General features: G+C 46.4%; 1 protein-coding gene across 3 annotated transcripts in view; it reads right to left on the reverse strand.

Annotated features, from left to right (window-relative positions):
* Nucleotides 1-27,590, reverse strand: part of RYK (receptor like tyrosine kinase) — a 125,546-nt gene that overhangs the window by 73,511 nt on the left and 24,445 nt on the right. For all 3 annotated transcript variants that reach the window (XM_045030134.1, XM_045030133.1, XM_045030132.1), the window contains exons 2-5: nucleotides 10,309-10,430; nucleotides 7,841-7,940; nucleotides 6,001-6,135; nucleotides 4,529-4,585 (exon numbers count right to left, since the gene is read on the reverse strand). In XM_045030134.1, coding sequence (XP_044886069.1) covers nucleotides 4,529-4,585; nucleotides 6,001-6,135; nucleotides 7,841-7,940; nucleotides 10,309-10,430 — 414 coding nt within the window. The remainder of the gene's footprint in view (nucleotides 1-4,528; nucleotides 4,586-6,000; nucleotides 6,136-7,840; nucleotides 7,941-10,308; nucleotides 10,431-27,590) is intronic.

Genomic DNA, 27,590 nt, shown 5'->3' on the forward strand with positions numbered 1-27,590 from the left:
CTGTTGGATCTGATCATTATATGGGGAGAGGAGTCTGTTCAGTCGCCGCTGCGATTGACCCATAGGAATCAGGACACATATGGGCAAATTTCTCGAGGCTTGTGTAAAAAGGGCTATGATCGGGACACGCAGCAGGCAGAGCGAAGATAAAGGAGCTGAGGCAGGCGTACCATAAGGGATGGGAGGAGGCAAACCATCGCTTCGGTGGTGCACTTAAGACCTGACACTTCTATAAGGAGCTGAGTGCTATCCTCGGTCATGACCCCATCTCCATCGCTGATAGACCCGTGGATACTTTGGAGACAGCAGAAAGAGGGGGTAACCTGGAGGCTCAAATTCTGAATGAAGAAGTGGAGCTAGAAGAGTATGTGGAGCTCCCAGCGGGGCTGCCTGGTGGGGCAGCCAGCCAGGAACTTTTCTCCACTCCAGAAGTGCTCTATGGGACCAGGAAGCAGATGAGATGCTGGGTAAGTTGCTGTGGCTTGTGTAGGGAATCGAAAAGTGGGAGGCAGGTAGTGTTTTATGCGAGCTGGACATTGCCCAGTGTAGCTAATCTGCATGGCTAAGCAGTGTGTTGATGGACATTAAGACCTGCAGGGAATCCTCCAGAGAGAGGCTCTGAAACATTCCCAAGAGGTACTTGTTAATCTTCTGCAGCAGGTTCCAAGGGATTGCAGCCTTGTTAGTTGCCCCATTATAGGAAACTGTACCATGCCATTTAGCAATCACTGGAACTGGGACTAAAGCAGCACATGGCTGAGCTGCATACAGACCGAGGTGAAAGCTGCAAACGTGTAGTAGTTGTGCCCTGGTTTCCCTGCTTACCCACACCAGTGAGATGTCAGCCAGCAGGTTGGCTGCCTGTAAAAAAGTGTGTGATAATTTTAGAATGAGTTCCCTGCAAAACTGCCCTGCAAGCCATGTCCGTTTTGTCCGTACCCACAACCACCTTCCACCCACTCCCGACACTCACCACGATTGGGGTGCTCACGGAGCTCTGTGCCTGCCTAGAGTCAGTGAGAAAATGATTGCTACTAGTTGCAAAAGGCCCTTGTTACTGAAATGTTTCAATCGTTTGCTGGAATGTAACAATCCCTCTTCTGTGCATTGTCCACAGCAGCCAAGACCTTGGGGAACACATCACGCACACCTGCCAACCAGCTTCAGCAGATAGGAAAAAGCTAAGATGCAGCAAAGACGACATGTTCAGGGAGGTGCTGCAGCGCAATGAGAGAGAGACCAGGGAACGCAAAGAGTGCTGGGAAGCCGAAAGTTAGGACAGAAAAGAGAATGCAGCATTTGCTAGGCAAGCGACAGAGCGGATGATTAAAAGTTATGGAGGATCAGACAGAGATGCTCAAGTCTTTGATACAGCTGCAGACAGAGCAGATCCATGGTTGACCTCCACTGCAGCCATGCACAATTCTTTGCCAACCCCACCCCCCTTCTATGCCCCCACATTCCTTTTACTTCACAGCACTCCTGAGTTTCCCCATCACTCCACCCCCTCTCACAGCTTGGACAATGATAGGTGGAGCTACACACAGTTTAATGGTACAGCGTTTTTATTCTGTGTTCTACAAAAGGGTATAGCAATCAATTCATTCTCAACAGGCTTCTAAAGCATTTTGTTGCATGGATCTTGGGCCCCAAAATCATTCATGAATGCACCAGGGAAGCAACTCCAAAGCAGATGTGTTATTGCCCCTCATTGTCAAAGTGGTTCCTCAAAGCCTCTCTGATGTTAAACTCTGGGCTCCTCTGACAGCCCTAGTCCAAACTGTGCAGCCAAGTGCTCCGCCTCAGTGCTCCACACCTGAGCAAACATTTCACCCTTAGATTCACACAGATTATGCAAAGTGCAGCACACGGCTATGACCATGGGAATATTATCCTCAGTAAGGTCTAGCCTGCCGTTTAAACACCTCCAGCGAGCTTTCAAATGGCCAAAGGCACATTTAACTACCATGCAGCACCTGCTCAGCCTGTTAAAATGCTCCTTGCTGCTGTCCAGGTGCCCTGTGTAAGGTTTCATGAGCCAGGGCTAGAAGGGGTAAGCTGGATCTTCCAGGATTACTATGGGCATTTCTACATCCCCCACTGTGATCCTGTGATCCGGAAAGAAAGTCTCCGCCTGCAGCTTTCTATATAGGCCACTGTTCCTGAAGATGCGTGTGTCATGCACCTTTCCAGACCAGACTGCATTGATGTCCATTAAATGCCCACGGTGAGCCACAAGCACCTGCAACACTACGGAGAAGTATCCCTTCCTATTGATGTATTCTGAGGCAAGATGGTCTCGCGCTAAAATTGAAATGTGTGCGCCATCAATCGCCCCACCACAGTTAGGGACAATCATCCACTATTTCATGCACATTTCCCAGAGTCACGGTCCTCCGCAACAGGATGAGATTTATTGCCCTGCACGCTTGGAGTAATACAGCCCCAACAGTGGACTTCCCCACTCCAAATTGATTTGCAACTGACCAGTAGCAGTGTGGATTCGCCAGCTTCCAGACAGCGATTGCAACACACTTCTCTACCGAAAGGGCAGCTCTCATTCTGGTGTCCCTGTGCCGCAAGTCGGGGGCCACCTCAGCATATAGCTTCAGAAAGGCTGCTTTATGCATCCTAAAGTTCTGTACCCACTGGTCTTCATCCCACACCTGCATGACAATGCGATCCCACCAATCAGTGCTTGTTTCCCTAGCCCAAAAGCGACGGTCTACTGTACGCAGGTGCTCTGTGAATGCCAAGAGCACTGTTGCTGCTGTCCATATCACACTCAGGTGCCTGCAATTCATCCTCTGTCAGTAACTTTGCGAATAACTCTGCTGCCATGCGCGATGTCCTCACAACAGTTAACAGCACACAGGAAAGAAGTGTGGGATCCATCCTCTCTCACTGCAGATGCTGGTGCACACTACAAAGACTGGCACTTGTAAAAATGGTATGAAAGGAAGCCAGAAACCACTGGAGGGCTGGGACACAAAGCGGTGCATGACAGGACATTTTGCATGTCCTAGGATGCGCCGTGCTCCGTTTCTGCCTTCCCACAACACCTAGCGAAAGATGGTGTCGCCAGGCACTGTGGGATACATACCCACAGTGCATTGCTCACACTGTTGACAATGATGCCCCGAATGTGGGCACGATCTGTCGACAGAGGAAGCAAATGTAGACTCATTGTGGCGATTTTGCTTTTGTCGATTTTTTCATGTCAACATTAGTTTCATCGACAAAACCTGCCAGTGTAGACAAGCCCAGGAACCAACAACCCAATTAGTGCCATCATATACTCACCAAGGACACCCTGGTTCCCTCCAGGCTAAATGTAAAGGGGACAGGGGGCCTCCAAACTGCTGGTCTTGGGAGGCTGCTTACTGGAAACTAACAATCCCTTCCCCACAAAAAATGCTATCGCTACCAAAGTACATATGAGGGAACTGGGAGAGCTGCGGTCAAACCAGCCACTTGCTTCTGACGCTCTCCACTCATTCAGCAGATTTTGGTAGAAACTGCACTAGAGAAGGGGAGTTGTAAAGAGGCAGAACTTTGCAGCAAGGAGAAATCCAATTCAGCCATATCTAGCATGGAGAATCACACTCAAGACCTCATATTGGAGGGCAGTATGGGGTTAGTGCCCAGAAGTTATGTGCTACCCCTCCAGAACTGACCTGCAGCTTAAAGGCTCCCTAGCCTGTAGCTCAAGGGTACCTCACGCTCTGCCTTTAACAAGCCTCATGGGTGGGATCCCTGGTGCCTGTCCTACTCCTCATTTAATGCAGCAGCATTTACAGGTGATTAAGCCTGCCTTTTCAACCAACCAACCTCAACTGCACTGATTCCTGGAGGCCAGCACAAATTAGCAGCCACTGGGCTACCTGTCATGCCTGCCCTCTACGGTGCTGAGAAGCTGCCATGTGTGTGCACCAAAAGGAGGCAAGACCTACTCCTATTTTAGGAAGAGAGCCCTACCCACACCCCATGATTTTTAAACACCACCTATATTAGGCAAAAAAAGTGCAAGGGATAATTAAGTAAAGAATTAGCACCACAGGAAATGGAATAAAGCTTCCCATTGAGTTCCAAACGAATTTTTACAGCAGCTTATATTTTGGGTTCCACAACAGGTGCTAGCATGCTGTGGTTGGCATTTCCAACTCGGGACATGGTTAGGAAGATAAAAAGGGTCAAAGCCACTTCACACTGCACATTTGCTTCAGCAAGTTAAATGGCACACGCAACAGATTCTAAATCTAAAGGTCAGAAACAGATTGGTTTTGAGCTATCAAAACCTCTGGAGTCATGTATCAGGCAAAAGTTGTGATTACCCCCCTTCTCATCCCCATTATGTATTGCTGACTGAACAGAAGAATTGAGTTAACAAAACTGTAAAAAGCCTAGCTCTAAAATCTGAACTTGATGGAAGTTACTGTTTTCACAGCATTCCCTTCATAAAGAAGATGCATCAAAAGGTTGCTGTTAAGGTATGCCAAGAGGAATAAGTGCCCTTAATATTACTTACAAATAGCTTTGCTGCTGTTTTTGTCAGATGTTGGAGTTTTTACTTCTTGTTCAAATTCTAAATCAATAAGAGAAAAAATGTGAAGTTCTAGTACACATTTTGTATTTTAATTCCTTTACACTGAATCACCTGGTCCAGTTCTATAAAAAAGTGTTTTCCTAACTTGCAAAACTGAATTAAAACCTGTCGTTAAGGTTAATTTCAGATTTTCATTATAACTATGTTTTCCCATGCTCCCAACTCTCAAAAATTCTCCTTCCCAACTGAATTTGCCATGTTTGGTCTCAGCTGAGTCTCCCAATCCAGTACTTAGCTACAATGGGTGGGAAAAATGACACTATATAACCTTTGTCCACAAATTCTCAAAATCTAAGGACTACTGATACACAAATGGCTATTTTTCAAACTATCCTAAGTAATCAAAACCAATTTTCACCACAAAAGCATTTTTCAGTAAGAACTACTTTCCTGCAAAATATTAGCTTTCAATCTCCTTGCACTAATTATGTTGTACAAGAAGTGGCTTAATTGCTTTTTGCTCACATTTTCTAAAAACTTTCATTTCAAAATTCAGAACCAAATGGAAGTGAAGTCAGTCTGCCCTCAGGGTAGATGGTGACTGACAGACACCACCACCACCACCAAATGCTATCAGGAGACTGAAGAATTATGAGGAGCAAGTGAACCAAAGTAGTGACCATCTTTGCTAAGAGCAGTCTATTGAGAATAAGAGAATAAAGAAAAACATTCTTTACAGTACTCCAAAACTTCTTTCAAAATGGCTGCCGACTCAAGTAAAAAAAGTGTTCAGTTATGAAAAGTGGCCAAAAAACAAAAAGAAAGCATTAATCCTCAGAAAAAAAAATATTCAAATGTAGCTTTGTTCTCCAAGTTTCAGTGTTTTAACTATATGGGGAGTTTGAAATGTCTGCATCATTTTTTTACTGCGATCATAAAGAACAAAAAAGACACTCAGGGTGCCAAGTTTAAGTGACCCATTTTAAGATCATTTTAACGTACTTTATAAGATTTACTTTTAAATTCTCAGAAAAAAGTCTTTCTATATTAAAAATGCTGTAATTTTGGGGAGACTTTTTTCCAGACATAAGTGGCGGTATCCCTGCTTTAAATGCAAAACTCAGTCATAACTATGAAGCTGCAGTCACTATCTCCATAATACAAAGCCAGTTATTCAATTAAAGCCCATCAACTGCCCTGGCCTTCCCAATTATGCGTACATTTAGAACATTTATTTGTTCCCCCATCATCTTACTTCATCCAAATTTCCCTTATTTATCTCTAAGGCAAGAGATCTTCCTCATCCCTCCCTCTACTCTCACGTTCCTGGAAAACGTTTTATTCATCTGAGAGATTCTTATTCCACACCCATCACCGTAATCTCTGTCCCCTCACTCCTTTTTCCTCTACTTTAACACTAAAAGTTGCTGAATCTTGGAAGCTTGATGTCTTACTTTTGTAGCACATTTTCCTTCGTTTGAAATTTAAGACTGTGATATTTTTTGAGGAATTTATTGTTAAGTTGAGCTGCATTAATATTGTAACCTCAGAGTCTAGTCTGCCTGTGCAGGAGAGTTCAACACGAAACACTGCAAATAAAAAACAAGAGTCAGACATTTGTTTACAATACATTTCAACAATTTTTTAAAACAATCTTCAAGTGATGCAGGATTTTGTTGCACTTTTTGTTTTAAATTCAAGCATTTTCTTAGAATTTCACTTTGGTATTCAAACGAGGTAATTTCTGGGAACACTTATGGCATTTTAGGGAGCAGCGGTCAAATACATTTAATCAAACAACTGAAATTGAAGTGTGCAGATCTCAAAAACCCAACAGTATCAGTGGGTAAACAACTGTTACCCATGCACTCTACATTGCAGTTACCAAATATTAATAAATCACATGCAGAGGCTCAGTGTGGTCCTCACTATCTTTGGAACACACACAGAAGTGCTTAATTTCCTCTTATTTTTTAAAACCATCAAGATGGCCTTTTTGACAGCACCCAAAGTGGTCTGAGCAAATTTGTCTGGGAATCTAGCTTAAATTAACATGACTAGGTTTCAAGTATCAGAGGGGTAGTCTGGATCTGTAAAAGCAGCAAAGAGTCCTGTGGCACCTTATAGACTAACAGACGTATTGGAGCATGAGCTTTCGTGGGTGAATACATGCATCCGACGAAGTGGGTATTCACCCACGAAAGCTCATGCTCCAATACATCTGTTAGTCTATAAGGTGCCACAAGACTCTTTGCTGCTATGATTAGGTTTGTTTTCAAGGCTATGTACCAGCATCACTGATATCAGCGCAACTGCAGAAATAATAGGCTTGACTCTAGCGCTTACCAGTACAAAAAGGATAAAAAGATACAAAAAGCAAAACAGCAGCATTTTACATCCATTGCGCACAGGTACAAGTAACTCAAAAGGGTACAAGACAGTGCAGAATTAAGCCCAGTAACTGTTACTTTGCTGCTGCAGCTGCAAATGAATGCATTTGTGAAAATCCCACACAATGCAGTTTTATTTCTAAAACGTTCTAGAGAGGAATGAATATACACCAAATAGTTGTTTTTATTTGATTTTTTACAATGCATCCATGTCCTTAACATGTTAAACTTATTTCTACTACTTTTCTTTAAAAAAGGCAATCATTTAATTACTTATCTATACACTAGAGAAGTGGGATTAAAATCTGCACAACTGTTGGCCAAACTAGAAGAAGAACCTTCTATATATTCTTGGAATGTGGTGCTTCCCTTCTCAGGAAAACGTGTACCCTTTTTCCCCAAAAAGGGGGAGGAGGGGATTTATTCTTGAGCACTTCAATTTATAATTGTCTTCAAACAAGGAGCCATCATCATTCACTCTGAATATTTATGCACAGCTAGACCTGTGAAGAACAATCACTGAGAAAATGTTTGTTTGATAGAAACAAACTGCTAAACTACTAGCTAATAAAAGTTAAAAAAAAAATGTATACAATCAGAAAGGCTTGGAATTCTCATTATTTGATTTTCCTTTGTTTCGCATGTTTCAGAAAGTAGAATTTGTTTATCACATATCTCAGTGCATCTAAATCAAATGAGATACAAGTGTTAAGATTTTCTATATACAGAATTATCTAGATATGTCATAATTGTTGTATCTTATATGTTACACACAACTAAAATTACACAAAATTATACTATATGCATTTCTGGGGAAACTAGGAAATGTTACTGAGTACCAGAAAAACAGTATTCATGGTAGTACTTTGCATGTGCCTTCAAAGCTGAAAGCCTGTTTACTCACCTGATAAAGCACGAGGGACTTCTCCTTGTACAGAAATATTAGTCTGAGGCATATCTATAGCCATAGCATTATCTACCTGAAATCCCAGTTTATATTCAACCTGTAACAATATGTGGGAGAAGGTTAAGCAACTCCAATGATAAAACAATTAATATTAACACCTTTTCAAGCAATTTTTATTTGAGAGATAAAATTAAAATCACTAATCAATTTTTTTGGATTTAAAAGTACCTCAAGTTCATCACCTAACCTGATTTTCACAGGGCATGCTGTTCAGGACTTTGAATATCAGGCTCTGTTAAAGTATTTGAAATTAGACATCCAAAAGCACTCTAAATCACTAGTTACATGTTTGAAAATTTAGGCCAGAGTTGTTGTTTTTTAAATAATCCTTTAAAAATGCTTAAGATAAGGCTAACTCCAGTATATTAAGTTCATTTGCTCAAAAGCAAACACTCAATCTATGGGAATTAAGAAATGAAAAAGGACATTACCACTCACCTAGTAAGTTTGAGTATAAGGTGGCTATACAGGTAAAAACTTGTTCAACTACAGTTAAGGTTCTTTTCCATTTTAAGACCCTGATTCTGCAAATGCTTGCACACAGGAGTAGGATCAAGGCCCATGCCAAATTCCAAAAGTTGTAACTAACTATAAGACAAGTAAAAATTATTTCCCTGCTTTGTTTTAAAGCAAAGGTGGTTGTTTGTTTTTTTTATTAGATAGCTAGCTCTACAGGCAAAATGCCTGAATGCAAAGTAAAATGTAGAAGGGAGAAGTCTTCATTGAGGAGTGTCTGATCCAATACAAATTGGTTTTGATTTGTCCAATCTATAAACCTTTGAAAATTACACTTTGTGCACATACCGCACAATTAGTACTTTTAAGAAGCATTTTTTGTCAAAGTTCTCACTGGACGTGGGCTGGGCTATGCATTTGCAGGGAATTAAACATGGTGTCCCAGGAGCTCAGAAAAAATCCTACTAAAAATTCATGTGTATGCACAATCCTATGACTTGGAGTATGTAAAGCAGCATTTCTCAAACTGGGGTCTGAGGACCCCTGGGGGTCCCCAAGGGTAGGGGGTCCATGGGCCCCGCTGATCAACTCCTCCCCCTCTGGAAGTGCAGTGGGGCTAAGGCAGGCTCCCTGCCTGCCCTGGCTCCCCATCACTCCCAGAAGCGGCCGGCACATCTCTGAAGCCCCTGGGGGAGGGGCGGAGCGAGGAAGAGGTCTCTGCGTGCTGCCCCCACCCTGAGGCTGACTCCGCGGCTCCCACTGGGTGGGAACTGCGGCCAATGGGAGCTGCAGAGACCGTGCCTGCAAGCAGAAGCAGCGCACGAGACCCCTGGCCCCTCTGCTAGAGAGATGCGCCAGTCGCTTTCAGGAGCCGCCTGAGGTAAGCAACAGCCAGCTGGAGTCTACACTCCCTCCCGCACCCACACTCCCTCCCAGAGCCCGCACTCTCTACCGCACCCATACTCCCACCCTGAGCCCACATCCCCTCCCGCACCCTCCTTCACCCCAACCCCTTGCCCCAGCCTGGTGAAAGTGAGTGAGGGTGGGGGAGAGCGAGTGAGCGATGGCGGTGGGGGGGGCTGGATCTGAACAGGGGGGATTGGGAGTTCCCAAAAAAATTCAAATAAAAAGAGGGGTCCTTTGGTTGCTGAAGTTTGAGAACAGCTGCTTTAGATTTTATTTATATAATGTCAAATGTTTGTATTGATTTACTCAAACCCAGCAAAATGACTGTGGTTCAAATTTTACAAAAACATTTACCCTCAGGCAGACTAGACACATAATTTCAGCTGCAAAAACTTCAGCCACAAAGTTGAAGTAATAAGTAAATCAAAATCCTTTAAAATGGAAATGCATAGACAAACTTTACCACAGGTGTTGCTGCACACTCCAATTATAATGGATATACGAAATAAAAGATGACTTCCCTTCCATCTTATTGGGACTTAATAATGATCTCTAAATACCACTCAAATAGATCCCTCTCTTCCCTCAAGCAACGCCTTTTCTAGGAATCCACAGAACATAAGATTCCAAGTTTTAAAAGGCCTTCATTCACAGCTGCCTGTTTCATGTTTAATTCACTGCCAGTATCACAACTGATAGACAGGTAACCTGTAAACGTATTTTGAAGTAAAAAAGATGATGCCTCAAAGAACACTTATTTAAAAATATTCTGAACACTTTAGAAATGTTATGCATCCTTTTCTTCTCAGTCTTTAAATTTCTTCTTGAGCACAATTAGTTGGTTCCCTCTGGCTATATAAATAAAATAAAATACAAAAAATAAAAAATCGACAGCATATCCTTTTATGCACTAGCCTATTCTAATTTGTGCAGAGGAAAGAGCAAACACATGGTCCAACTATTGACACTGACCTTTTGTTAAAAATCTAGGCAAGACATATTCATATATTACGGTATGTAATGCATATTCTGTTTATGCTTACCTTGGATTTAGCATGCCAACTGAAATGAAGACTGTTGGTCTCACTGGGTATTAACAGATTGAAGGACAATGCGTAGTGATTAATAAGATCATTCCTCACATAATATAGCTCTGCATCAAGACCTAGAAACCAGAATATTCAGAAAAAATTTAGATGAGGAAAGCAAAAGCCACTAGTAACTGAAGCACAACTACAGTCTCTCTTTTATTTGAGGTATTCTTGACTCTTTGTACTAGCAGCTTTGTTTATATATGTGGCGCGCGCACACGCACACACACAAAATTCATAAATTCTATTTTTAGATGCATAGTGGAGATATACCATTATTTTTGCCAGTGTTGAGAAGTACTGCAAATTTCTGACAAAATATTAGTTCATAAGAGGAGCTCACATCCTAAGGACAAAAAGATAGACCAGGTCAAGGAAGGGGAAAGAAACGGGATTTTCTCTACAAACTAACAAGAATCACTACAGGCAGTAATGAATGGACCCCTCATCTCATGTACCACATACTGTTTATTCCTGTGCATTAAGGGCACAATTCTGCTCACATTTACAATGACATATGAAGCGCTGGCAGATCAGGTGCCAACTCAGGCCAAGAGCCCTGGTCCTCACTGAATACTGACAAATGCATAGCTGGAAACCAGTCTTGGTCACCTGTGTGTTAGTATTGTTAAATAGATAGAGTTATGAGAATGTGTTTAGATTTTATGAAATGCGTGTAGGATGCTGCTTGTATTAATCTTACTAATATCTGTATCCCACATTACAAGGTAATATTTAAGTGTTTGCTCTCTAATGATAAAAACGTTTGCTAAGACTATAATCCCCCCTCCCCCCCCCAGTCAGGGGAAAAGCATTACCAGGTGTGAAATACTAGTTTACCACAAAAGATGTCATTTTCTCTCCAAAAAAGGTGGCCTGCAGACACCAGACAAACCACTAGAATATCAGTGGACAAAATACTTGGCTGATTGGTTCCCCCGCACCCATGAAGAGGGTACATTCATGAGCCCTCATCCCACCACAGCTTGAACACTGGGGGAAGGGAATACAAATTCCTGACCTGTATTACTATGCTGCCTGGAATTTGGAGAGGGCAATATTTCTAAGCATAAGCAAGGGATCCCCAAGCTGCTTAGCCCTAAACTACATTAAACTTTAGTTAGTTTAATACAGAATTGGCTACAAATTAGAGGATTGGGCCAAAAGAAATATGATGAGGTTCAACAAGGACAAGTGCAGAGTCCTGCACTTAGGACAGAAGAATCCCATGCACTGTTACAGACTAGGGACCGAATGGCTAGGCAGCAGTTCTGCAGAAAAGGACCTAGTGGTTACAGTGGACGAGAAGTTGGATATGAGTCAACAGTGTGCCCTTGTTGTCAAGAAGGCTAATGGCATTTTGGGCTGTATAAGTAGGGGCATTGCCAGCAGATCAAGGGACATGATTATTCCCCTCTATTCAGCATTGGCGAGGCCTCATCTGGAGTACTGTGTCCAGTTTTGGGCCCCACACTACAAGGAGGATGTGGAAAAAATGGAAAGAGTCTAGTGGAGGGCAACAAAAAATGATTAGGGGGCTGGAGCACATGACACATGAGGAGAGGCTGAGGGAACTGGGATTGTTTAGTCTGCAGAAGAGAAAATGAGGGGGGATTTGATAGCTGCTTTCAGCTACCTGAAAGGGGGTTCCAAAGAGGATGGATCTAGACTGTTCTCAGTGGTAGCAGATGACAGAACAAGGAGTAATGATCTCAAGTTGCAGTGGAGGAGTTTAGGTTGGATATCAGGAAAGACCTTTTCACTAGCAGGGTGGTGAAGCACTGGAATGGGTTACCTAGGGAGGTGGTGGAATCTCCTTCCTTAGAGGTTTTTAAGGTCAGGCTTGACAAAGCCCTGGCTGCAATGATTTAGTTGGGAATTGGTCTTGCTTTGAGCAGGGGGTTGGACTAGATGGCCTCCTGAGGTCCCTTCCAACCCTGATATTCTACGATTCTAAAAGCATTGTCTTTAGTGAGCGATCGAAGATACAAGTGACTCGGGGTAAGCGACTGGTCCTTTGGGACTGGGAGTAACCTGAATATTGTTGTGATTTTTCAAATGCAGGCTTGCCTGGGTGGCAAAACAGATGCCCGATGGGACTGTCTATGACTCCACGTTAAGGCTATTATAGTGCTTGAGGAGTTCACACTTGATATTTCATTGGTAAAATCTAATTATAGAACACAACCAGTTTGAGACTTGTGCCCTGGTTTGTAACAGTCTGCCCTGAGGTTAATACCCATGTTCATGAGCCACTCCAGACAGCTTGACAATATAAATTCAGAATTCACTGTAATGCATTTACAGTGTTGTGAATGCAAACAATTTGACCCAGGACATCTCATTTTTTTAAGCACAGTTCAAAACTGTTTAATGAGTGAGGCAAAGGCTCTGTGGAATTAAGCAGAGCTGTGTAAAATTTTAGCCAAAAATGAAGATTTCATAAACTTTTCTCCATTTCACAAAATTGTTTAATTAAAAAACAAATTTCAGAGAAAACAAACATTCCAATTTGACATTTTCAGAAGCTAATGTTTTGATTTGACATATCTTCATTTCAAACTTTCCTTTAATTTTATTTAAAAGAATTAAAAACATTTTAAAAGGACTCAATCAAAAATGTTTTGGGAAAACAAAACATTTCATTTGACCTGAACCAATGAAGTTTTATTTTAAATTTTTAATAGTATCATTTCAACCCAAACCAAATTTTTGGGGTTTTTTGGAATTCCCAGCAAACCAAAAAAACCCATCATTCTTCCAGCTCTAGTATTTAGAGCATATAATTAGACCATAGTATTGCATATGCACAAGAGGAGAGAGTTAAGATTCCACAGGCAACCTTAAGGTTAGCATTTCCTGTTTGATTCACTTCATAAACTTTTTTTTTTTTTTAAGGAAATTTCCTAGTTTTTTCTTTGAAAAAATCCGTAACATTCAAATTATTTGCTAAAGAACATCAAAATGCAGTTTCCCACCCAAGATGCATATTCTGATGCAAGGGATACTGCAGATGCCTGCCTCATGCAATACATACCTCTAAATCAGGGTTTCCCAAACTTGGTTCGCAGCTTGTTCAGGGTAAGCCCCTTACAGGCCGCAAGATGCTTTGTTTACCTGAGCATCCGCAGGTACAGCCGCTCGCAGCTCCCAGTGGCTGCAGTTCGCCGCTCCCAGCCAACAGGAGCTGCAGGGAGCCGTGGCCCAGCTTGGTATGCAAGACAAATCAGACTCCTAAAAGGGGTACAGTAGTCTGGAAAGGTTGAGAATAAGGTGCCCTAAGGAGCTCAGTCTGAGGGTTAGAAGTGTGACAGATGCCAATCTGTAGTTCACCATTCTGTATCAGCAACTCTTCTCAGGCCTGACATAATCATTACACCGCAAATACTAGTGTCATGATATTTATTTAAAAGGTGACAGCGTATTCCTGGGGGAATTCTGCACTAAAACACCCACAAATTTCTGCACCAAAAAAACCCATAAATTTCTGCATATTTTATTTGTCAAAATAATGCAATATAATCACACCAGTTTCACTTATTTTGGTAATTTATTTAAACTACCATACAGGAAAAAAAAATCACAACAACTGTTCAGCATTTCCTAAATACATGAAAGTTAAGTTACAAACACTAGGTAACCAATACCCTGCATTCCAGTTATAATCCTGGATTTTCATTTAAATTACATTACTTTTATTTTGATGTTCTATAAAGTAGAATGTTACTTTAAATTACTCAGACTTTTACACGTGAAAGTCAGGGCCGGATGAACCTTTTGCAGGCCTGGCGCCAAACGTATTTGAGGGCCCCCATAGGGGCAAAGGAGCATGGCGTCGGGAGGTCGGTCCCCATAGCAAGGGACCAGCCAGGGGCAATGGGGCATAGCATGGTGGGGCCAGCCCCACTCCACCCAGCCCAGTGCCCAGTACAAACCGGCAGTTGCCAGATGCACACTGGCCTGCCCAGCCATGTGCTGCCAGCGTGCCCCTTCCCCTCGGGGGTGGGCCCATGCCATGCCACGCCACACAGCCCTCGACTCCCTATGCCCACGTCCCCCAGACCTGCTATGCCCAGCAGACCCTCCCCCCCGACCCTCCACCACAAATGCACAGCAGCCTGCACATCACCACCCCTGCCCAGCACCCCCACACACAGCCACACCACTACTGTCCAATTCACTTCCCCACAGCCCACCACCACAACTACACAGCACCTCACTCAGACCTCCCCACTGCCAAGCATCCCAACACAGACCTCCCCCATCGCCCCCCAAGAGACTCCCCCACTGGCCAGCAGCCCCACACACACCTCCAGAGATCAACTCCCTCACACCCTGCTCCCTGGCCACACTCACCGGCCCTGTTGGAAGGTGACGGCATCTGCCAGGCTGAGCTGGCAGCACGTCCGGGGCCGGTCCAGTGCCAGGGCGGGGAAACACTCTGGCCTCTCGAGAGTGGTGTGATTACCCAGGCCAGAGTCTGCCCCCACCCTGGCCGGACTCCCTCAGGACCCACTTGCCTAGAGATAGCGTGATCATGTGTCCCTGTTTGGGCGGGATAGTTCCCTTTTTAAGCTCTGTCCTGGCCATCCTGACTTTTGTGACAAAAACGGACATTTATCCTGTTTGCTCTTGCCAACTGATCAGTTGGCAAAAGCAAATGAACAAATGCCCAGTTTACCAAAGAAGTCCAGTGCTCCTCCCTAGCAGGGCATGGAAGTGTGTGGTGGGGGGGCGCGACGTGAGGTGTCAGGCAACAGGGCTTGGGGGTCAGCCCCAGCCCAAATGGAGCTGTGGGGGGGGGACAGGAGATAGCCCCAGCCCCTGGCAGCAGCGTGGGGAGCTGGGGCAAGGGAGGGATCAGCCCCTGTCCTGGCAACAGCATGCAGAGCTCAGGGAGTGGGGTATCAGCCCCAGTGCTCAGCTTCATTTTTGGGGCCCCTCCTTGGGACTCTGCCAAGAAAAAGAACATTCTTTTATCTCCCCCCATCCCTGTTTTTCATTCTTTTTTCCTTCATCCTCCTCCTATAAGTAATAGCAAGTAAATGAAAATAAGGTGAGGTACTCTGATTGTTCTTGTAGTCTGACATTTTTCCACAGACCACTTGAAAATTGCTGGGGTCTCAGCAGATCACTTAATGATCTTTCCAAATACTGTTTGTACCATTAGCTAACTATTGTAAAGCACTTTGGATAAGGGCGCTTTATAAAAAAAATGTAAAAAAAGGTAAATAAATGTTGGGGTGTGGGATCTGGCCAGGAGTTGGGGTGAGGGAGGGGGCTCAGGGTTGGGGCAGGAGGTTGAGGTGTGGAGTGGTTACCTGGTGTGGGGAGCTCCCATTTGGTGCAAGGGGTGCAGGTAGCAATGTGGGGAGGTGGTGCAGGAACTCCCATTTGGTGCTGAGGGTGGCGGTGGGGATGTGAGGGGAGTGCAGGTGGGGGTGCTCCCAGCCCCCTGCCCTGAGTGACTCACGGCAGGGGAAGTGTGGGGACCCCGCCTTTGCTCTGCCCCGATTCCACCCCTTCCCCAAGGCCCTGCCCCTGCCTCCTCTCCGCCTCCACCTGGGCATGCTGTGGCCCCGCATCTCCCTCTCCCTCGTGCAGCAGGAGAAGCACTGGGAAGGGAGGGGGAGGGGGACGGGCAGGAACACAGCACGCTCAGGGGAAGAGGTGGGAGCTTAGCTGCCGGTTGGGGGGGGGGGGGGGGGGGGGGGGAGACAGAGCCTGCCCTGCAGCAGGAGCCCCAGGAGCTAGCAGGACCAAGCTTCTGTCCCCGCAGGAGAGAGCAGTGGGTGGAGAAGAGCAGGCCGGGCCAGGGCCCCTTTGGAGCCTGGGCCCAGCGCCATGGCACTGATGAAAGTCAGAGTTTTGCTAATCATTGTCCTGCATTTTTTTTAAATGGATAAGTAAAACAGATCCTTAGCTGTAATCTAACCCTGTCAGGGCTCCCTCCCTACTATGAACTCTGGGGTACAGAGGTGGGGACCTGCATGAAAAATCCCCTAAGCTTATTTCTACCATCTTAGGTTAAAAACTACCCCAAGGCACAAATTCTTCCTTGTCCTTGGACGGTATCGCTGCCACCACCAAGTGAGTTAGACAAAGATTCAGGAAAAGGACCACTTGGAGTTCCTGTTTCCCCAAAATATCCCCAAAGTCCCTTCACCCCCTTTCCTGGGGAGAGTTGAGAATAATATACCAACCAAATAGGTAAACAAAGTGAGCACAGACCAGACCCTTGGGTTTTTAGGACACTAAAAACCAATCAGGTTTTTAAAAACAGAACTTTATTATAAAGAAAAAAAGTAAAAGAAGCACCTCTGTAAAATCAGGATGTAAGGTAATTTTACAGGGTAATAAGATTTAAAACAGAGGATTCCCCACTAGGCAAAACATGATAGTTACCTACCTTTTCGTAACTGTTGTTCTTCGAGATGTGTTGTTCACGTCCATTCCATATTAGGTGTGCGCACAGATGTCAAAAACTTTTCCCCTTAACGGCTCCCGTCGGGTCGGCAGGGGAGCCCCCTAGAGTGGCACCTCCATGCCGGTGCATATATTCCCTTGCCAACCCGACCCCCCCCCTCAACTCCCTCTTGCCAGTGACACCGACAGAGGGGAAGGAGGGTGAGAAGTGTAATGGACGTGAACACCACATCTTGAAGAACAGTTACGAAAAGGTAGGTAACCATCTTTTCTTCGAGTGCTTGTTCACATCCATTCCACATTAGGTGACTCACAGTCATAGGAGGAGGGTAAGAGTCATGGAACAATTGATTGGAAAATAGGCCTGCCGACTGCCGCATCATCTCTGGCCTGCTGACTGACCACGTAGTGGGCTGTGAACGTGTTCACCGAGGACTAGGCGGCTGCTTTACAGATCTCCTGGATCAGGACCTGCACCAGGAAAACTGTTGAAGATGCCTGCGCCCTGGTCGAGTGGGCCGTGATCACTGGGGCGGGAACCTTGGCGAGCTCGTAGCACGCGCAAATGCAGTGCACAATCCTTTACAATATATGCTGCGCTGAGACCGGAAGACCTTTCATTCTGTCAGCTATGGCGACAAACAACTGTGTCGACTTGCGGAAAGGCCTAGTCTACTCCAAATGGAATGTCAGGGCGCTTTGGACATCCAGAGTGTGCAGGCTACGGTGACTCAGGTCCGTGTGTGGTTTAGGAAAGAACACTGGCAAACAAATGTCTTGGCCCATATGAATTGCACGACTACCTTAGGGAGGAATTATGGGTGCGGCTTGAGTTGCACCTTGTCCTTATAAAAGACTGTATAAGGCGGTTCCAAGGTGAGGGCCCTCAATTCAGACACCCTCCTTGCGGACGTAATGGCCACCATGAACACCGCCTTCCAGGAGAGATGGAGGAGAAAGCAAGAGGTGAGGGGCTCAAACGGAGGGCCCATGAGCTTGGCGAGTACCAGATTTAGGTTCCAGGATGGGACCAGTGGAAGCAAATAAGGGAACACCCTCTCAAGTCCCTTGAGGAACCGCACCACCATGGGGTTAAAAAACACCAAACACCCCGATTCCCCCACGTGGAGGCCTGTTCTAGGATCTCCTCCAGCCCTTCATCGGCCCTCAAACCACTTAGCTCAGGGCTCAACGGGCCCTGCAGCACCGGAAAGGTCAAGCAGTGTCAGGGCCTGTCCTGCTGCCTCAGTGCGGCAGGCTTACAGTGCCCCACCAGCGCCAGATCACGGACTGATGCCGGCGCCCAAGCCAGACGATCCAAGGCTGAAGGTTGCAGCGCGGACTCCATGAGCAGCTGCTTTAGGCAACAGTCCCTTTCTTTCTTAGTCCCGGGCTTGAAAGCCGTACAGATCTTGCAGCGCCCAGTCTGATACGATTCCCCGCAACAACGGAGACATGAGTCGTGGGGATCACTAACCAGCATAGGCTTGCGGCACGTGGCACAAGCCTTAAACCCCTGGGCCTGTAGCATGCCCCACAGCCCGGGGCTGGGGCTGGAAGCAACTTCCAGACACCTCTAACAAAGGAGGCTTAACTATCTAACAACTAAGAAGTGCTAACTACTGAAAACTGCTAGCTACTGGTAACTGCTACAACAGTGCTAAGGGATCCCTCGCAAGCGAGAGAGAGTTATTCCAACACCGCCATGGACAGTAAGACAGAACTGAAAGGGGGTCGGGTCAGCAGGGGTATATATGCACCAGCATGGAGGCGCCACTCTAGGGGGCTCCCCTGCCGATCCAACAGGAGCCGCTAAGGGAAAAAGTTTCCAATGTCCATGCACACGGCGCGCGCACACCTAATGTGGAATGGATGTGAAAAAGCACTCGAAGAACAATTCAAAGTTACAAAAAACAGGAATAACCCTCCCTCTTAGCATAGGGAAAATTCACAAGCTAAAACAAAAAGATAAGCTAATGCATTTCCTTGCTATTACTTACAATTTTTTTAATCTTGGACACTTATTTCAGGTAGGGTTTTAGGAGATGGTTTTTCCTACCCTGGTCCCTCTCTGTCCCGGAGAGAACACCAAAGAGAGCACAAACACCCCCCAGATTTTAAAGTATCTTCTTCCCTTATTGGTCCTTTTGGTCAAGTGCCAACCAGGTTATTTGAGCTTCTTAACCCCTTACAGGTAAAGGAGGGATTTTATGCTACCCTTAGCTGTATGTATATGACAAACCCCATTGTGCCTCTCTGGCACAGGAAAAAAAGTGGGAGAGCACAGACCTTCCTAGCTGAGGATTCCATTACTTCTCATTTACAATACGACTCCTTTACACCACTCTAGCAAGGTAAAGCAGCCTTAATTGACTAAAAATGGGAACAATTAACAATGGGAACATTAGCTGCCTGCTTACTTAGGGTATGGCTACACTTGCAGCTGTACAGCGCTGGGAGTTAAACCTGTCTTCGTACAGCTGTGTAGGGAAAGCGCAGCAGTGTGGCCACACTGACAGCTACCAGCGCTGCAGTGTGGACATATTTGCAGCATTTGCAGCACTGTTGGGAGTGGTGCATTATGGGCAGCTATCCCACAGAGCACCTCTTCCCATTCTGGCGCCGTGAGTTGTGGGAAGGGGGCGGAGCATTCTGGTTCCTGTCCCAACGCCCCATGATGTATCGCTTCACATCTCATCAATCCCTGTGTTTCTGTCCACATTTGGCACCATCTTTCCACGGTTTCTGTGCAGCACGCGGTCTGCGGGAAATCGAGCCCGAACTGCTGAGGAGTATGCTGACGAGTCTCGCCAGCACATCACATTTGGCAGTTGAGCTATTCCTTAAGATCCAAAGTGACAGTGAGGAGTCCGACAATGAAAGCGAGTCGCGTAATGCGTACGACACGAAATTGCTTGTGGCATTCACGGACATGCTCAGCACTGTGGAACGCTGCTTTTGGGCTCAGGAAACAAGCACTGAGTGGTGGGATCACATTGTCATGCAAGTCCGGGATGATGAGCAGTGGCTACAGAACTTTCGGATGAGAAAAGCCACTTTCATGGGACTGTGTGAGGAGCTCGCCCCCACCCTGCGGTGCAAGGACATGAGATTGAGAGCTGCCCTGACAGTGGAGAAGCAGGTGGCTATTGCAATCTGAAAGCTGGCAACTCCAGACAGCTACTGATCGGTTGGGAACCAGTTTGGAGTGGGAAAGTCGACCGTTGGAATCGTGTTGATGCAAGTTTGCGGGGCCATTAATCGCATCCTGCTAAGAAGAACCGTGACTCTGGGGAACGTGCAGGACATTGTGGATGGGTTTGCACAAATGGGCTTCCCTAACTGTGGAGGGGCGATAGATGGGACGCATATTCCTATTCTGGCACCACCCCACCTAGCATCCGAGTACGTTAATCGGAAGGGGTATTTCTCTATGGTTCTCCAGGCGCTTGTGGATCACCGTGGACGTTTCGTTGACATTAACGCAGGCTGGCCCAGAAAGGTGCATGATGCACGCATCTTTCGGAACACTGGCCTCTTCAGGAAGATGCAGGCCAGGACTTTTTTCCCCCAGAGCGGAAGATCACACTAGGGGACGTCGAAATACCCATTGTGATCCTTACCTAACGCTTACCCATTAATGCCGTGGCTCATGAAACCGTACACAGGGAGCCTTGACAGCAGCAAGGAACGGTTCAACTACAGGCTGAGCTGGTGCCGAATGACTCTGGAGTGTGCTTTTGGCCGTTTAAAGGGGCACTGGCGATCTCTGTATGGCAAGCTGGACTTGGGGGAAAGCAGCATCCCCGCGGTTATATCCGCGTGCTGTACCCTCCATAATATTTGGGAAGGGAAGGGTGAAAGATTCAGTCAGGCATGGACCTCCGAGGTTCAACGCCTGGAGGCTGAATATGCACAGCCAGAAAGCAGGGCTACTAGAGAGGTCCAGCACAGGGCTGCAAGGATTAGGGATGCCTTGAGGGAGGAATTTGAGGCTGAAAACCAACAGTAATGTTTGCTGCCTTGCACAGGAGTGAAGTGCAGTGGTTACAATATTAGTAGGAATCTATGTTTGCTAAGCTGATTTGCAGTTCCTGTTTCTTTCCTGAACTAAGGTATCTCTAACTTTATGCAATAATAAAGACTCTTTTCAAAGCCAAAAATTCATTTATTGAAAAGAAAATTACTTTATTAAAAGAAACACAACTTTTTTGGAATCTGAAAGGGCAAGGGGGTGGGGTGGGTAACTGTACAATCACAGATTTGCATATGTCCTGTCTGGAGTGCTGTGCAATGACTGCTGCACTTCAGGATGGCTATACTGCATGGTGATAGGGGTTGAGTGCAGAGGGTAAGGGTTGTAGTTCTCAGGGCTGGTTGGTGAACATACAGGTGTTGGAGGCAGTTGGTGGTGGTAAGAACCCGGATCTTGGGGAAGGGGGGTTGGAGCTGACATAGGGGCACAAGGGAAAGAGCTTTGGGAAAAGGGCGGCGGGGGGGCGGTGGCGGTAGTGTTCCGCCTGCATGGCTACAAGCGCCTGGAAAGAGTCCACTTGGCGCTCCAGGATGCTTATCAGCCGCTCCGCGCATTGCTTCCTTTGCGCTGCGTTTTCCTTGCGGATCCTGCTTTCCCTCTCCTTCCACTCCTGCGCTTTTTGATTCTCTGTGAGATTGGTGCATCACTTATTGCAGCATGTCCTTTTGCTTTTTCGTGGCCTCTTCCGGAGGTTTTGTAGTCTCTCAGCCGGTGATAACACGGACAGCTGAGATCTCAAGGTTGCATCTGTAAAGGCAAAATGCAACACTTAACAGAGGCAGCATTGTTTATACCAGACAGAGTATAATTCCCCCGCACTGAAGCAGGGCACATTAACAGTCTTCACAATAGCATAATTTTCCCATCCCAAAGAGAGCGCACATAACCCACGGGAGCCCTGAAATGGTGAGTAAGGGGGACTGATTGTTTCAGGGCTGTACTGGGGTTTCTGTGCGTTGGGGAAAGCAAACAGCTGCAGGGGGCACCAACAGTTTCCACAGGAGTTTATCCTGGAAGATATCTCGCTGCTGCGGGTCACCTGGGAAGCACAGAAGTTCTTCTACTGCAATGCGGATTCCGCCTGGCCCTTATGCAGCTTGCCTGTGTGCAGCAATGGTCTCCCCCACCCCTCGTGGCACAGTGGTGCGGACGTGTTAGCCTGACTGGGACAAGGACCACAGTGGCTCTCCCAATAAACCTGCGCAAGCGCATTGCCCACGCTCTGGATGAGACTTTTAAGAGATTACCGAGGCCGATTACTGCGACATGACAGACCATATCACTGCGCTATTCCGCATCTAGGCATGCATGCATGCAGCCCTAACCCTCCCTCCTCTCCTGAAAAATTTCCATCCTGAAAATAAAAGCCGCTTACCAGCTGCTGCGACTGGCTACCTTCCTTCTGGCTTGAAGAGAGCTCCTGACTGCATGCCTCCAGGGACTCCGGAGTGTCTCCCCCAGTACCCTCATTCTCGCTTTCCTCCTCCTCCCCCCGCTCTGAAGTGTCCATGGTGGTCCTCGGAGTGGAGGTGGGGTCACTCCCAAGTATCGTGTCCAGCTCTTTGTAGAAACAGCAGGTCGTGAGGGCAGCACCAGAGCGGCGGTTTCCCTTGCGGGCTTTGCAGTAGGCACTCCGCAGCTCCTTCACTTTAACCCTGCACTGCAGCACGTCCCGGTCATAGCCTCTTTCCATCATGGCCCTTGATACCTGTCCAAAGGTATCGTAATTCCTACGGCTGGAGCGCAGCTGGGACTGCACAGCTTCCTCCCCCCAAACACTGATGAGGTCCAGCAACTCGCCATTGCTCCATGCTGGGGCTTGTTTGGCGCGTGGAGGCATCGTCACCTGGAAAGGTTCACTGATTGCACTCCACACCTGGCTAAGCAAACAGGAAGGAGATTTTTCAAATTCCCGGGGAATTTAAAGGGCGGGTCTGACGGTTGGTCACCTGAGGCCAAGGCAGTAGAGTTCGAACTGATGAGCAGAGTGGCTAGAAGAGGCATTCTGGGATACTGCCGAATACTTCTGGAGGCCAATAACAGTGCTTTTGGTGGCCACATTGGCAGGGCAGCGCTGCATCAGCAGTGCTATAGTCTTTATTCCTCTTGCAGAAGTGGAGTACAACCAGCGCTGTAGCCAGGGAGATACAGCGCTGTATGTGCCATGCCAGTGTGGATGGTGAGTGAGTTGCAGTGCTGTAAAGCCACCACCAGCGCTGCAACTCTCAAGTGTAGCCAAGCCCTTAGTTGTTACATTTCTGCTCTGCCTCAGGGACAGAGCCTGCTTCACACAACCAAGTCCGGGGTGCAGCAACAGCAAGCGTGAGAAAGAGAGGCTGAGTCTCTCATTCGTTCGCATGCAGGCACGTGCCCAGTCCCCACCCCCTTAACATCTCTCCATCAATGCGCACGTGCATGCCCAGCCTCCCTCCTCCCCGGTGATCTGCTCTCTGCTGCCGGCTGCTCCCAACAGACACACCCAGGCTGACAGGGAAGGGGCGTGTGTTCCCCACAAATTTCTTTGCTCCCCCATTTTTAAGTGGAGGAGCCAAGTAATCTGTGGAAGATATGAATTCTGTACCGCTGTGGGGGCGCAGAATTCCCCCAAGAGTAATAGTGTATTGTTTGAAATCTAACACCACACTGGTCATTAGTGTTACTGTGACATGGTCATAACTCTGTAGGTGAAATTACGGATACCCTCTGATATTATGTCCCAGAGACCGTACACAGACAAAAGGTGACAAAACAGGTTTCTTTGATATCAAGGGGAAAGAAAACGTTAGCAAATGCACAGGGCAGGAAAGATGACTGATCTGCTCCCTCTGGGTCAGTCAGTGTTTAAAGCTCCTGCAGTTTTGTAAAGGGGAAGATTTGATCCCAAGCACCTCTGTGTTCCCACCCTACATTCTACTGTAATAATCTTGGTATAAAATATACTTTGTGAGGTATCATTTGGAAGCTAAGTAGTCAGATTCTTACATGATGTATGTATGTGATATGTATTAAGAGTTATGGATGCATGCTGGGATTAAAGTGTGTTTAAACCAGGCATATCAGGGGGAGTTGGTAAACAGATCTTCCCTAGACAAAGGAATGTGTATTTGCTTCTCTGACCAGCCCAATCATCACGCAGAGACAATGAAGGTCCATTTTTACATATCAGGCAAACGAAGCTATGAAACAAGTAGGGGAGGAGACTGCATAGCATCTACACCCAGCAGGAGAGAGGACTTGGTTTGTATTTTACTTTTCAAGACTACATTGCAAGGGTTTACTGTTCCATAAAGACAAGGGAGCTGAACCTATGATAAGCAACTGAACCAACTGACTGTATACAATATAACTGTATTATAAAGGTGTACAGATTAAGGTCTTTTCTGAAAGTTAATGCACACTGGTGATTAATATAATTGTGAAATATATTTTTTGTACATAGAGTTAATAATATAGATATTTAATGATATTATGCTTTAAAGTCTGTGGCCAAACAGGAAGAAACAGGTTCTATCCCAGACAGGAGAGAAGGCAACTGTCTACCGGTCTCCAATCCAATTAAGCAAGGTGTGATCAAAAGCAATAGAAGCCCAAAAATCAGAAATCAGCAGAGAGGTGGGAAAGCCCACAAGAAGGGAAAAACAGCATGAGGTCATTCTGCCAGTTGAAACAAAGAGCAGGTCTACACTGGAAGAGTTATAGCACCGGCAGTTACAGCACCGCTCAGCAAGAACTGAAGGGAAACTGCTGTTGTGTGTTCACTATCAGCTGCCTGCACAATAGCGTGTTCACACTTGCAGCGGTATTCGGAAGAGTGCACTCTGGGCAGCTATCCCACAGAGCACCTCTTTTTCTTCTGCTGCTAAGACTTGTGGGAAGACAGAGGGGGTCGTGGGGCATCCTGGGTCCTGTCCCAATGGCCAGTGATGCATTGCTTCGCATCCCAGCAATCACTGTGCTTCCATCCGCATTTGGCACCATCTTTCAATGGTTTGTATACTGCGCACCCTGACTCTCCGGGCTGCAGAAATGGATCCCAAACTGTTGACCAGTATGCTGCTCGCTCTCACCAACACATCAAGAGTGGCAATGGAGTTATTCCTTAAACTACAAAAGGCAAGAGGAGTCCGACATTGATCTCGCCACACGTAGTAGCTACGATATGAGATTGCTTGTGGTATTCACGGAGGTGGTGACCACAGTGGAACACCGCTTTTGGGCTCTGGAAATAAGCACAGAGTGGTGGGATTACATCATGATGCACATCTGGGATGACGACCAGAGGCTGCAGAACTTTCAGATGAGGAAAGCCACATTTATAGCACTGTGTGATGAGCTCGCCCCAGCCCTGCGGCACAAGGACACAAGAATCAGAGCTGTCCTGCTGTTGGAGAAGCATGTGGTGATTGCACTGTGGAAGCTGGCTACTCCAGACTGCTACCGATCGGTTGCTAATCAGTTTGGAGTGGGAAAGTCTACCATTGGACTCATATTGACAGAAGTGTGCTGGGCCATCAATTGCATCCTACTCCGAAAGACTGTGACACTGGGCAACGTGTGTGACATTGTGGATGGCTTTGCACAAATGGGCTTCCCTAACTGCAGAGGGGCGATAGATGGGATGCATATTCCAATTCTGGCACCAGACCACCTAGCCACCGAGTCTATTAATCAGAACGGGTATTTCTCAATGGTTCTCCTGGTTCTTGTGGATCACAGTGGGCGTTTCACAGACATTAACGCAGGCTGGTCCGGAAAGGTGCATGACGCACGCGTCTTTCGGAACACTGGCCTGTTCAAGAAGCTGCAAGCAGGGACTTCCTTGCCGGACCATAAGATCACCGTAGGGGAAGCCAAAATGCTCATTGTGCTCCTGGGAGACCCTGCCTACCCACTTAATGCTGTGGCTTATGAAGCCATATACAGGGCAACTAGACAGCAGTAAGAAGCGGTTCAACAACAGGCTGAGCAAGTGCTGAATGCCTGTTGAGTGTGCTTTTGGCCATTTAAAAGCCTGCTGGCGCTGCCTCTATGGGAAGCTGGATCTGGCCGATTACAATATTCCTATGCTTATAGCCATGTGCTGTACGCTACATAATATTTGTGAAGGGAAGGGTGAAAGCTTCACTCAGGGCTGGACCACACATGCTCAGCGCCTGGAGGCTGAGTTCGAACATCCAGAGACCAGGGCTATTAGAGGGGCACAGCGCAAGACCATAAGGATCAAGGATGCCTTGAGGCAGCAATTTGAAGCTGAAAGCCATTAATATTTGTTGATATGCTGAGGAGTGCAGTGCTTGTAATGCAAGAAGGTGATTGGTGCACATGAGGCAATGTGTGGGTTTAATATAATTGTATGTTGTATGGAAGTAAAAAAAGAACTGACAGGGATTTGTAGGGGGATCTTAATGCAAGACAGTCTGTGTTAGCAAAAGTTAGGCTAGCTGTAACCCTAATAACGCTAAATTTGTAAAAGCAAAAATTGCGTAAAGCAAATAAAAAAACTGTATAAAAAGTTGTTTCAACCTTGTGTAAATAATATGTAAATAATATAAAATGTAGACTAGCGTCTAAATAAAAATAAAAAAATAAAATATCAAAATGGCCTATATATAAACAAAATGCAGCTGTTGCTTATTATTGTCTGTAACAAAAGGTATAAATACTTGCTGTAATTGTTTACCTGTGGAGAGACCTGCCTAGGACTAGGGCAACCCTGTGTCCTAGGGCACTCCCTCCCTCTATACAATTGTAAAGAGAAAATAAAGTATCTGACTCTGCTGCACCCAACCAAAAAGTGAGAACTAAGTTTTTCTCCGACAGTTCCTTTGCTGGACTCTTTGCTTTCAATTAATAGAATAAAGATTGCTTTCAAATCAACACAATTCTTTTATTAAAAGACAACAACCAGAGAGAGTCAAACAAAAAAACCCAGCAGCAGTGAGGAGGAGGGGTCCCAGGACGGCTAAAGATTTGCATATGCCCAGGGATCACATCCAACCTTCTCCTTTGGAGTACAATGCAGCGGATGCTGGACTTCAGCAGGGCCAAACTGCAGAGGGATGGGTGTTGAGTGCAGTGGGTAGTGGGAGTTTGCCGTGCTGGACTGTGAGGGGGGGAGGAGTGGAATGCCACAGGTGTAGACTGGAGCCAGGAGGTTGATAAGTCTGTTGGCAGTGTCTGGGGAGCACATGGGAAAGGGTTCTGCGACAGTGGCTGCAGGGGGAGGGTGGGCACAGAGGTGCTTGGTTTGAAGAGCTGGTGTCACCTGGAGTGTGTCTGCTTGGCGCGCCATAACCTTTAAGAGCTGCTTCGTGGCTTCATTCTGGCATGCCGCATTCTCCTTTCGGTCCCCCTTCTCGCTGTCCTGCCACTCCTTCAGTTCCTGTTTCTCAGCAGCGGAGTGCATCATAACATCACGCAGAAAGTCCTCCTTAGTTCTTCTTGGCCGCTTTTTAATTCTGCACAGCCGTTCAGCCGCCGATAAAGAGGGAGGCTGTGCTCCCAAGGTCATCTCGGTGAAGTTTAAACGCAATGTTTTACAGAAGCAGTATTGTTTGCAAAACACAACACTTAATTCAGTGATTTAAAACACAGCCAGTACTCTCACACCTGTCACTAACTGGCTGAGCCCAGGCAAGCACACATGAGCCACAAGACCCTCAAACTGGCGAGTAGCCGCAGGGGCAGGGTAAATCACTATTCCCAGACCCTGCCGTACACTGGGCACATGGCTCTTGGGGAGAGCCAGCACTGTAGAGGGGGCCTGAATCAT

The sequence above is a fragment of the Mauremys mutica genome, chromosome 9 (assembly GCF_020497125.1).
Source record: "Mauremys mutica isolate MM-2020 ecotype Southern chromosome 9, ASM2049712v1, whole genome shotgun sequence".
NCBI classification, from domain to species: Eukaryota; Metazoa; Chordata; order Testudines; family Geoemydidae; genus Mauremys; species Mauremys mutica.